Genomic DNA, 10,801 nt, shown 5'->3' with positions numbered 1-10,801 from the left:
CTCCCTATGACCCGGTGCTCCCTATGACCCGGTGCTCCCTATGACCCGGTGCTCCTTATGACCCGGTGCTCCTTATGACCCTTATGACCCGGTGCTCCCTACGACCCGGTGCTCCCTACGACCCGGTGCTCCCTACGACCCGGTGCTCCTTATGACCCGGTGCTCCTTATGACCCGGTGCTCCCTACGACCCGGTGCTCCCTACGACCCGGTGCTCCTTATGACCCGGTGCTCCCTATGACCCGGTGCTCCCTATGACCCGGTGCTCCTTATGACCCTTATGACCCGGTGCTCCTTATGACCCGGTGCTCCCTACGACCCGGTGCTCCTTATGACCCGGTGCTCCTTATGACCCGGTGCTCCTTATGACCCTTATGACCCGGTGCTCCTTATGACCCGGTGCTCCTTATGACCCGGTGCTCCTTATGACCCTTATGACCCGGTGCTCCTCATGACCCGGTGCTCCTTATGACCCGGTGCTCCTTATGACCCGGTGCTCCTTATGACCCTTATGACCCGGTGCTCCTCATGACCCGGTGCTCCTTATGACCCGGTGCTCCCTATGACCCGGTGCTCCTTATGACCCGGTGCTCCTTATGACCCGGTGCTCCCTATGACCCGGTGCTCCCTATGACCCGGTGCTCCCTACGACCCGGTGCTCCTCATGACCCGGTGCTCCTTATGACCCGGTGCTCCTTATGACCCGGTGCTCCCTATGACCCGGTGCTCCTTATGACCCTTATGACCCGGTGCTCCTCATGACCCGGTGCTCCTTATGACCCGGTGCTCCTTATGACCCGGTGCTCCTTATGACCCGGTGCTCCTCATGAACCGGTGCTCCTTATGACCCTTATGACCCGGTGCTCCTCATGACCCGGTGCTCCTTATGACCCGGTGCTCCTTATGACCCGGTGCTCCTCATGACCCGGTGCTCCTCATGACCCGGTGCTCCTTATGACCCGGTGCTCCCTATGACCCGGTGCTCCTTATGACCCGGTGCTCCTCATGACCCGGTGCTCCTCATGACCCGGTGCTCCCTATGACCCGGTGCTCCCTACGACCCGGTGCTCCTCATGACCCGGTGCTCCCTATGACCCGGTGCTCCTCATGACCCGGTGCTCCTCATGACCCGGTGCTCCTCATGACCCGGTGCTCCTTATGACCCGGTGCTCCCTACGACCCGGTGCTCCTTATGACCCTTATGACCCGGTGCTCCTCATGACCCGGTGCTCCTTATGACCCGGTGCTCCTTATGACCCGGTGCTCCTCATGAACCGGTGCTCCTTATGACCCTTATGACCCGGTGCTCCCTACGACCCGGTGCTCCTCATGACCCGGTGCTCCTCATGACCCGGTGCTCCTTATGACCCGGTGCTCCCTACGACCCGGTGCTCCCTACGACCCGGTGCTCCTCATGACCCGGTGCTCCTCATGACCCGGTGCTCCTTATGACCCGGTGCTCCCTATGACCCGGTGCTCCTTATGACCCGGTGCTCCTTATGACCCGGTGCTCCTCATGACCCGGTGCTCCCTATGACCCGGTGCTCCCTACGACCCGGTGCTCCTTATGACCCGGTGCTCCCTATGACCCGGTGCTCCTTATGACCCGGTGCTCCTTATGACCCGGTGCTCCTCATGACCCGGTGCTCCTTATGACCCGGTGCTCCCTACGACCCGGTGCTCCTTATGACCCGGTGCTCCTTATGACCCGGTGCTCCTTATGACCCGGTGCTCCTTATGACCCGGTGCTCCTTATGACCCGGTGCTCCTTATGACCCGGTGCTCCCTATGACCCGGTGCTCCTTCTATATGGACCAACATGGAGCCTCAACAGCAGCTACGGTAAGCAGCCGCTGACTTAATTTATCCCGTAGAAGAAGAAGTGCATGCTGGGATAGTTGTCAGAACCTGGTTTGTTAATAAAGTTTTATAATACATTTAAAGCCGGGGGGAAGAGACAGAGACTCTGGGTTGGGCTGTTACCCAGAATGCAGTTGGGCACATTTTGGCAACACGTGAGTGAAACAGTATAAAGTACTGGGGACGATTTCTTTATAATGTAGATGTGCAATAATAGAGTACGGGACAAATAGTGCTGAAAATACGGTACTTTCAGCAGCGGATGGATCCAGTCAACAGATCTCAGGAGTTTCCTTGATGTGATGCCTGACCTTTGACCCTGCAGCTTCCTCCCTGCTTTCATGAGCGGCTTCAGGACGGATGGAGGGATGAATCCTCTCCTCCTCTCAGGAACTCTCTCTCTCTCCCCCGGCAGGAAATCCCTCTGTCTGAGATCCTGCGGGTGGAGGCGGCCCAGGACTTCGGCCATCTTGCCCAGGGCGGCAGCCCGCACTGCTTCGAGGTCATCACCGCCTCCACGGTCTACTACGTCGGGGAGAGCGCCGGCGGGCCGCCCCGCGACCCGGCGCCGGCCGCGTCCGGAGTGGGCCGGGCCGTGGGGCGCAGCTGGGAGAAGGCCATCAGGCAGGCGCTGATGCCCGTCACCCCCAAGGCCAGCGGCGGCGCCGGGCCGAGCAAGGACCACAGTGAGTTCCCAGAACCAAGTTAGACTGGTGGCATACTGGTGAAACTGGTCAGGATGTTTAACTGGATTAGGGACAAACCTGGTTAAACTGGGTTTAGACCCATTAACCGCGTTAATCCAGATTCATTCACACCAGATGATCTGAATCTATTAATGTTATATTTTACTCTAAAACCTGATGGTGGAGGAACAGCTCTGCTCCATCGGGTTCTGGTTCCGGCAGAACCTGCTCGGCCCATTTCAGCATCCATCACTTCAGAGGAAGGGTTACCATGGAAACACAGACCATCCATCCACCCCGACCTCACCAAGCTTTCACAGGCTGCTGGACTCACACCAGTTTAAACCAGTTCACTGTCAGAACCCGGTTCTGGTTCCGAGCTCCATGCAGCCTGCGCGGCCGAGGTTCTGACCCGGCAGCGTGAGCTGACTGGAGCACGGCTCCATTGATCGGCCCCAGACTGAAATCGATGAGGGCCCGGAGCGCTGCGCTGTCAGGACGGATTAATGTCAGGAAGGGACAGGAAGTGCAGCACAGACACAGGAAGTGAGGTCAGAGACGTCACAATAAAAGCCTGCTGGTTGCAGCTTGTAACCTCTCTGCTGTTTTCCAGAGGAACTCTCCATCAGCATATCCGTGTCCAACTCCCAGATCCAGGAGAACGTGGTGAGTTAGGTTCTGACCTGGTTCTGATGAACTGGACCCGGTTCTGACCCGGTTCTCTCTCTGCAGGACATCAGCTCGGTGTACCAGATCTTTGCCGATGAGGTTCTTGGCTCAGGACAGTTTGGGATCGTTTACGGAGGTGAGACAATCCTGCCGGCTGATAAACATTCCAGAACCGACCCGACCCGACCCGATTCCGCCCACGTTCTGCAGGGAAACACAGGAAGACGGGCCGAGACGTGGCGATCAAGATCATCGATAAGATGCGGTTCCCCACCAAGCAGGAGAGCCAGCTGAGGAACGAGGTGGCCATCCTGCAGGTACGCCGCTCCACCACCGGGGGGGGCCCTTCCTCTCAACCGCTGCTGACCCAGGTCCGGTTCTGGTCCGTTTCCACAGAACCTCCACCACCCTGGCATCGTCAACCTGGACTGCATGTTTGAGACACCTGAGCAGGTGTTTGTTGTCATGGAGAAGCTCCATGGAGACATGCTGGAGATGATCTTATCCAGCGACAAGAGCCGGCTGCCAGAGCGCCTCACCAAGTTCCTGGTGACGCAGGTGAGCAGAACCAGCAGAACCAGCAGAACCAACAGAACCAACAGAACCAGAACCAGTCACAGCCTGTGTGGAGGGAAATGTAGACAGGGTGCATTCACACCAGGAACACTGCAGCTGATTAGTTTTAAATATTTAGCTTAACTTGAGCTAGCTAACGTTGGTGAGCTAAATAATTAGCTTCCTAAGTAAATATTTAGCTACTTATTCAGTTTCACTCGACTACAAATTTAGCTTAAAATAGGTAAATATTGAACTAATCTAAACATTTCAAACTAAATATTTGGCCTCAAACTAAAAGTGCATCTCATCAGAAGCAACAGGGGAACCTGGTTCTGTTGGAGTCTCAGCCGACCCGATGTTCTGACCCAAACCAGATGTTCTGACCTGCTGGTCTCCTCAGATCCTGGTGGCTCTCAGGCATCTCCACTTCAAGAACATCGTCCACTGTGACCTGAAGCCCGAGAACGTTCTGCTGGCCTCGGCCGAGCCGTTTCCTCAGGTCAGAACCGACCCGCCGCCGAGCGCCTCAGAACTCGGCAGAACAGACCTTTCCTGACTTCCTGTTCACCGGCAGGTGAAGCTCTGCGACTTCGGCTTCGCCCGGATCATCGGGGAGAAGTCGTTCCGGCGCTCGGTGGTCGGCACGCCGGCCTACCTGGCGCCGGAGGTTCTGCGCAGTAAAGGCTACAACCGGTCGCTGGACATGTGGTCGGTGGGCGTGATCGTCTACGTCAGCCTGAGCGGGACGTTCCCCTTCAACGAGGACGAGGACATCAACGACCAGATCCAGAACGCCGCCTTCATGTACCCGCCGAACCCCTGGAAGGAGATCTCAGACCAAGGTAGGTCACCTGGTCACCATGGTTACAGTCCGGACTGAAAGTACCATTCTGTTTCCATGAAGTTATCCAGAAAAACCTCCAGAAAACTAAAACGATTCATTCCATTTTCTAGAATCATGTTGCTCGGGTCGGTAGAGCGCCACCTGCAGGCTAACAGAACAGACGTGTTGTTAATAAAGGTTTATTCAAAGCTCCAGGTGAGAACATGGAGCTGATTGGTTCCTGACTGATTTCCTCTCCAACAGCCAAAGACCTGATCAACAACCTGCTGCAGGTGAAGATGAGGAAGCGTTTCAGTGTGGACAAGTCGCTGAGCCACCCCTGGCTGCAGGTAACCAGCGGCTAGCCGCTAGCTTCAGTCCTGATCGGACCTGGCTCAGCAGAACCTTCCTGGTTCTGTTCCTCTGATTTCATCCGCTCCAGTTTGTTGAAACATCAGCGTGGATTACTGCAGGTTAATCTGCCTCGTAGTTCAGACAGATTCTCGAGATTATGGTTAATGTATTAACCATTCAGTATTCAGTGGTGGGCAGCGCTAAGAGCCAGTAGTTCACGAACCATAAACATACATTCCACTAAAGCGCTACACCAAAAGAGTGTGGCTAATGCTAAAGCGCTACACCAACAGTGTGGCTAACGCTAAAGAGCTACACCAACAGAATGTGTGGCTAACGCTAAAGCTCTACACCAAGAGTGTGGCTAACGCTAAAGCGCTACACCAAAAGAGTGTGGCTAACGCTAAAGCGCTACACCAACAGTGTGGCTAACGCTAAAGCGCTACACCAACAGTGTGTGGCTAACGCTAAAGCGCTACACCAACAGTGTGGCTAACGCTAAAGCGCTACACCAACAGTGTGGCTAACGCTAAAGCGCTACACCAACAGTGTGGCTAACGCTAAAGCGCTACACCAACAGAATGTGTAGCTAATGCTAAAGCGCTACACCCACAGTGTGGCTAACGCTAAAGCGCTACACCAACAGTGTGGCTAACGCTAAAGCGCTACACCAACAGTGTGGCTAACGCTAAAGTGCTACACCAACAGAATGTGTGGCTAATGCTAAAGTGCTACACCAACAGAGTGTGTGGCTAACGCTAAAGCACTACACCAACAGAGTGTGGCTAACGCTAAAGCTCTACACCAACAGAGTGTGTGGCTAATGCTAAAGCGCTACACCAACAGAGTGTGTGGCTAATGCTAAAGCGCTACACCAACAGTGTGGCTAAAGCTCTACACCAACAGAGTGTGTGGCTAATGCTAAAGTGCTACACAAACAGAGTGTGTGGCTAACGCTAAAGCACTACACCAACAGTGTGGCTAAAGCTCTACACCAACAGAGTGTGTGGCTAATGCTAAAGCGCTACACCAACAGAGTGTGTGGCTAATGCTAAAGCGCTACACCAACAGTGTGGCTAAAGCTCTACACCAACAGAGTGTGTGGCTAATGCTAAAGTGCTACACAAACAGAGTGTGTGGCTAACGCTAAAGCACTACACCAACAGTGTGGCTAAAGCTCTACACCAACAGAGTGTGTGGCTAATGCTAAAGCGCTACACCAACAGAGTGTGTGGCTAATGCTAAAGCGCTACACCAACAGTGTGGCTAAAGCTCTACACCAACAGAGTGTGTGGCTAATGCTAAAGTGCTACACAAACAGAGTGTGTGGCTAACGCTAAAGCACTACACCAACAGTGTGGCTAAAGCTCTACACCAACAGAGTGTGTGGCTAATGCTAAAGCGCTACACCAACAGTGTGGCTACAGCTAAAGCTCTACACCAACAGTGTGGCTAAAGCTCTACACCAACAGTGTGGCTAATGCTAAAGCGCTACACCAACAGAGTGTGTGGCCAATGCTAAATACGTCCCCGTCTTGTCCCTGCAGGACTACCAGACGTGGTTGGACCTGCGGGAGTTCGAGACGCGGCGCGGCCAGCGCTACATCACCCATGAGAGCGACGACGCGCGCTGGGAGGAGCACGCTGACGAGCGCGGGCTGCACTACCCGACCCACTTCATCATGTCTCCCAACCTGGACGACATGGACGAGGACCCTTAGAGGAAGCGGTTACCATGACGACCTGCTGTCTCAAAGCTGCAGAGGCAACCCGGACACTGGTTGTGTTTCCCCAACCAGGTCCAGTGATGGGCATCAGGGCTTCTTCTCCTATTCAACAGGCTGACATAAAGGACTCAGCAGCGCCCCCTCAGGTTGCAGTAGGAAAAACAACAGAATTTAATTTATATTCAGTTTTATTTTCAGAGCCACTAATGCCGTTCACAGCTTCATCTAATAATCCATAATCAGAGGCTCCACTCTGCTGATTAACTTCCTGGATTAATCCAGAAACACTTTCCTAATCCCAGGAACTCACTTCCTGTTTCAGCAGCAGAAAAAACATCAGTTCAGCTTCAGATCTGAAAATAAAATCCGTCTTGACGTGTAATCTGAACCGAGGTCGGAGAGCCAGGCGGATCTCTGCTTCCTCTTCCTCACTGACTGACCTGAGAACTTTTCTACTTTTGTAGCACAAAACCATTAAAACTGAACTGGGAACACTGGTTTCAGTCTGTTGCAGCGTTTACTTGATTCTGTTCTAAACCTGGTTCTGATCCGGGTCAGGAGAGGCGGAGCTCGGAGAAGCCGGCCACAGGAAGTGGCGCGGGGCTCTTCCTGTCCAGCTTCAGCCCGGTGGGCGTGGGCGGGGCGGCGAGGCGGCCGGGCGCCAGCAGACACAGGAACAGGAAGCGCTCGCCCATGTGGGCGGGGCTTGTCAGCAGGTCGTAGCTCCGGATCAGCTGCTTCCTGCTGGACGGGTCGCTGCAGTTCCTCAGCAGAACCTGGACAGAACCTGGAGTCAACCAGAACCCAGCTGCATGCTGTGGGTCAGAACCAGAACCCAGCTGCATGCTGTGGGTCAGAACCAGAACCCACCTGCATGCTGTGGGTCAGAACCAGAACCCAGCTGCATGCTGTGGGTCAGAACCAGAACCCACCTGCATGCTGTGGGTCAGAACCAGAACCCACCTGCATGCTGTGGGTCAGAACCAGAACCCAGCTGCTGTGGGTCAGAACCAGAACCCAGCTGCATGCTGTGGGTCAGAACCAGAACCCACCTGCATGCGGGCGTCGCCGCCCATGTTCTTCAGGAACGCCCTCTGGCTCACGGGGCCCAGACAGGCCACGCCCCCTCCCGCCATGCGCCGCAGGAAGCTGAAGTCCACGTCGGCCGTCAGGTCGGCGCCGCCAGGGTCCGACAGGACGTCGTGCAGCTGGTGACCCTTGAAGCCCTGAAACGGGTCGCAGGTTAGAACCGGACCGGACTCGGACCGGACCGGACCGGGCGGCCCGCGGCGTACCCGGAACGTGTCGGTCTTGGTTCCGTCGTGGCCGTAGTCAGCGATCAGCGCCGCCCCGCCCTGCTGCTGGATCCGCCGGGCCAGCAGCTGGACGATGGCTCCGCCCTCTGGACACACCTCCACGTGGCTCCGCCCCTCGCCGGCCTGCACACACACCTGGGTAAGCCCCGCCCCCGCAGCGTTTGGCGACCCGCCGCTCGGCTCCTCACCTGGACCAACGAGGACGAAGCGAGCGTCGGACCCGGAGACAGAACCAACCGCAGCCGACCCGGGTCGTCCGGGTCCAAATCCACCAGAACCTCCCGCCAACCTTTCTCCGTCCGCTGGGGGCGGGGACAGTGGACAGGTGAGGACAGGTGAGAGTCCAGAGCAGGACGGGTGCGGCTGCAGGTCGCCGTCTCACCTGGAACTTGTGGACCGGCAGAGCGTCGAAGAACTCGTGAGCCACAAAGATGCTGAAGCCTGAAAGCACAGAACGCCTGGAGGTCAAAGGTCAGCCCAGGCTGGTTGTCTAACCTTCTGTCGCCGCCTCAGGAACCCGGTTCTGACCCGGCCCGGTTCCCACCTGCTGGGACGTCTTCCAGGTGTCGGTACCAGGACACCGGAACCCCGGCCGCCGTCTCCCCGCGTCGGTACGCCGGGTCGGCCGGGTCGGGCTCGCCGCTCGCCTCCTGGCCGCCGGTTCTGGTCAGAGTCTCGGCTTGGACCCGACTCAGAACCGGACTCACCTCCACCAGGTGGACCGACAGCGAGGCTCCGCCCACTACAGAGCGCAGCTGGCCAAACACCTGGAGAGACAACAGAACCAGCATCGATCAAGCGGAACCAACCAGAACCTCTAGAACCAGATCGGGTCTTACTCTGAGGACGTCTGCCATCAGGGAACCTTTCCCCGGGCCCAGTTCTACCAACTGCAGCCGACCGGGCCGACCCGCCGCCATCCACTCACTGACCATCCACACGCCCAGCAGCTGCAGACCAGAACCGGGTCAGAACCTGCTCCTCAGTGCACTCACCGTAATCATCATCAGGTTCTGGTTCTGAAGACCAGTGACCCGGCTGGGTTCTGATCCAAACAGACTCACCTCTCCAAACACCTGGCTGATCTCTGGAGACGTGATGAAGTCTCCCTCAGCTCCCAGCATCATCTTCCTCACGTAGTAACCCTGCAGGAAGGAGGCGCGTTAAGCCCCGCCCCCAATATGAGGAGGCGCGGTAAGCCCCGCCCCCAATATGAGGAGGCGCGTTAAGCCCCGCCCCCAATATGAGGAGGCGCGTTAAGCCCCGCCCCCATATGAGGAGGCGCGTTAAGCCCCGCCCCCCATATGAGGGGGCAAGTTAAACCCCGCCCCCATATGAGGGGGTGCGTTAAGCCCCACCCCCAATATGAGGAGGCACGTTAAGCCCCGCCCCCAATATGAGGAGGCGCGTTAAGCCCCGCCCCCCATATGAGGAGGCGCGTTAAGCCCCGCCCCCAATATGAGGAGGCGCGTTAAGCCCCGCCCCCAATATGAGGAGGCACGTTAAGCCCCGCCCCAATATGAGGGGGCACGTTAAGCCCCGCCCCCATATGAGTTCTACTGAGTTCTAGATCCGACCCAGAGACAGAACAGAAGACAGAACAGAAAAAAACAAAGAAAAACGGGGCGTTCAGTTCAGTACTGAACGTTCAGTACTGAACTGAACGCCCCGCCCCCAGGCTGGCGGTGAGACGTACGGCGACCGGGTTGGTCAGAACCTCCCTCATGTACTCGGACACGGAGATGGGCCCGGTGGAGCGGATCTTGGCGCTGAGGTGTTTGAGCATGGAGGGGCGGGACTTCCTGTCCTGGGCCGAGGAGCTGCACAGCGGCGCGGACGGAGCGCAGCGCCACCTTCCTGTCAAACACAGACATTCTGGACTCAGTCCGGTCGGGAACACTGAGCAGAACCAAATGGGTTCTACTGAGTTCTGGACCCAGAGACAGAACCGACCCGGTTCCTGTCCAAATCCGGCTGAGCAGAACCTGGAGGATAGTTTAGTTAATAAATTAATTTCATTTCTTGTTTTATGGATAAACAAAATGTCTTCCAGTTTTAAATGCTGGTCAGGATTTAAACGGTTCCGACCTTTCAGAATAAGCTAATGATGATTATTATTATTATTATTATTATTATTATTATTATTATTATGTCACTGGAAACGGCCTCAGAACATTCATATGACCACTTATCGTGATTAGTTATAACAGCTGGTAAACTATACATGGTATCATCATCATCTGTGACGTCATGAGCTGAATGCTGGAGAAGCTCAGGTGAGGGTTCTGGATCAACATGAAATGGTTTCAGAACCGGGTCAGTTTACCCAGATGCTCTGATGGATCTGAGCAGGTGAGCTGTGTGTGTGTGTGTGTGTGTGTGTGTGTGTGTGTGTGTGTGTGTGTGTGTGTGTGTGAGAGGTGGTTCTGGTGGGTCTACCTGTGTCAAGCGTCACTGAGCCGGTCCTGAAGGCTCTACCGAGCAGCTGCTGACAGACCTTCATCCTCATTGCGCCGGTGTGCGTCACTTCCTGTTGGCAATAGCTAACCTGCGTAGCGGTGAGTTTATGTCCAGGTTTAGATCGAACTGGGCTCAGAGTAAAAGCTGCGGCCCTCCTCCAGGCTGTTAAAGGTCAGACACCTGCCTGGAGAGGTTACAGGTCACTAGAGAGGGTCAAAAAGCCACCGAGTCCTCCTGAAGTTGGCACAGCTAGTTAACAGCGGCTGCTCCACTGTTTACCAGGAGCTGGTTATGGTCCCACAGCGCCACTAGCTGCTGGGGAGGAGGAACTGCATTATACTTAAACTGG

At 56.0% G+C, this 10,801-nt stretch overlaps 2 protein-coding genes across 4 annotated transcripts in view; one reads left to right on the top strand and one right to left on the bottom strand.

The window, feature by feature from the left end:
• The window catches only part of LOC103457088 (serine/threonine-protein kinase D3), a 24,755-nt gene extending 17,582 nt beyond the window's left edge, over window positions 1-7,173 (top strand). For both annotated transcript variants that reach the window (XM_081602831.1, XM_081602832.1), the window contains 9 exons: window positions 2,275-2,545; window positions 3,159-3,211; window positions 3,278-3,350; window positions 3,425-3,531; window positions 3,611-3,772; window positions 4,173-4,271; window positions 4,347-4,614; window positions 4,860-4,945; window positions 6,497-7,173. In XM_081602831.1, the coding sequence (XP_081458957.1) occupies window positions 2,275-2,545; window positions 3,159-3,211; window positions 3,278-3,350; window positions 3,425-3,531; window positions 3,611-3,772; window positions 4,173-4,271; window positions 4,347-4,614; window positions 4,860-4,945; window positions 6,497-6,670 (1,293 nt within the window). In that variant the 3' untranslated portion in view covers window positions 6,671-7,173. The remainder of the gene's footprint in view (window positions 1-2,274; window positions 2,546-3,158; window positions 3,212-3,277; window positions 3,351-3,424; window positions 3,532-3,610; window positions 3,773-4,172; window positions 4,272-4,346; window positions 4,615-4,859; window positions 4,946-6,496) is intronic.
• Window positions 6,847-10,801, bottom strand: ndufaf7 (NADH:ubiquinone oxidoreductase complex assembly factor 7). 2 transcript variants are annotated; one of them, XM_008396961.3, is made up of 10 exons: window positions 10,432-10,801; window positions 9,689-9,849; window positions 9,057-9,137; window positions 8,832-8,942; window positions 8,537-8,759; window positions 8,375-8,433; window positions 8,181-8,294; window positions 7,972-8,115; window positions 7,729-7,902; window positions 6,847-7,452 (listed from the first exon to the last, which is right to left on the bottom strand). In XM_008396961.3, exons 1-10 carry the CDS (start codon window positions 10,499-10,501, stop codon window positions 7,231-7,233), a joined length of 1,359 nt encoding a protein of 452 aa, XP_008395183.2. In that variant the 5' UTR covers window positions 10,502-10,801; the 3' UTR covers window positions 6,847-7,230. The 2 variants fall into 2 exon arrangements, with proteins under 2 accessions (XP_008395183.2, XP_017157635.2); XM_017302146.2 differs by lacking the exon at window positions 9,689-9,849 and having other exon boundaries at window positions 10,432-10,800.

This window comes from Poecilia reticulata, chromosome 21 (genome assembly GCF_904066995.2).
Source record: "Poecilia reticulata chromosome 21, P_reticulata-male-v2, whole genome shotgun sequence".
NCBI lineage: Eukaryota > Metazoa > Chordata > Actinopteri > Cyprinodontiformes > Poeciliidae > Poecilia > Poecilia reticulata.
The sequence above is the reverse complement of the archived record's forward strand: the minus strand, read 5'-3'. Positions and strand labels throughout refer to the sequence as shown.

Excerpts from the sequence above, each read along its gene's own strand:
- ndufaf7 (XM_008396961.3), bottom strand. The coding sequence starts at position 10,501 with ATGAGGATGAAGGTCTGTCAGCAGCTGCTCGGTAGAGCCTTCAGGACC. Across the intron at positions 9,138-9,688 it reads TTCTGACCAACCCGGTCGCC|GGTTACTACGTGAGGAAGAT; the intron begins GTACGTCTCACC and ends TCCTTCCTGCAG. Across the intron at positions 8,295-8,374 it reads TGCCGGTCCACAAGTTCCAG|CGGACGGAGAAAGGTTGGCG; the intron begins GTGAGACGGCGA and ends CCCCGCCCCCAG.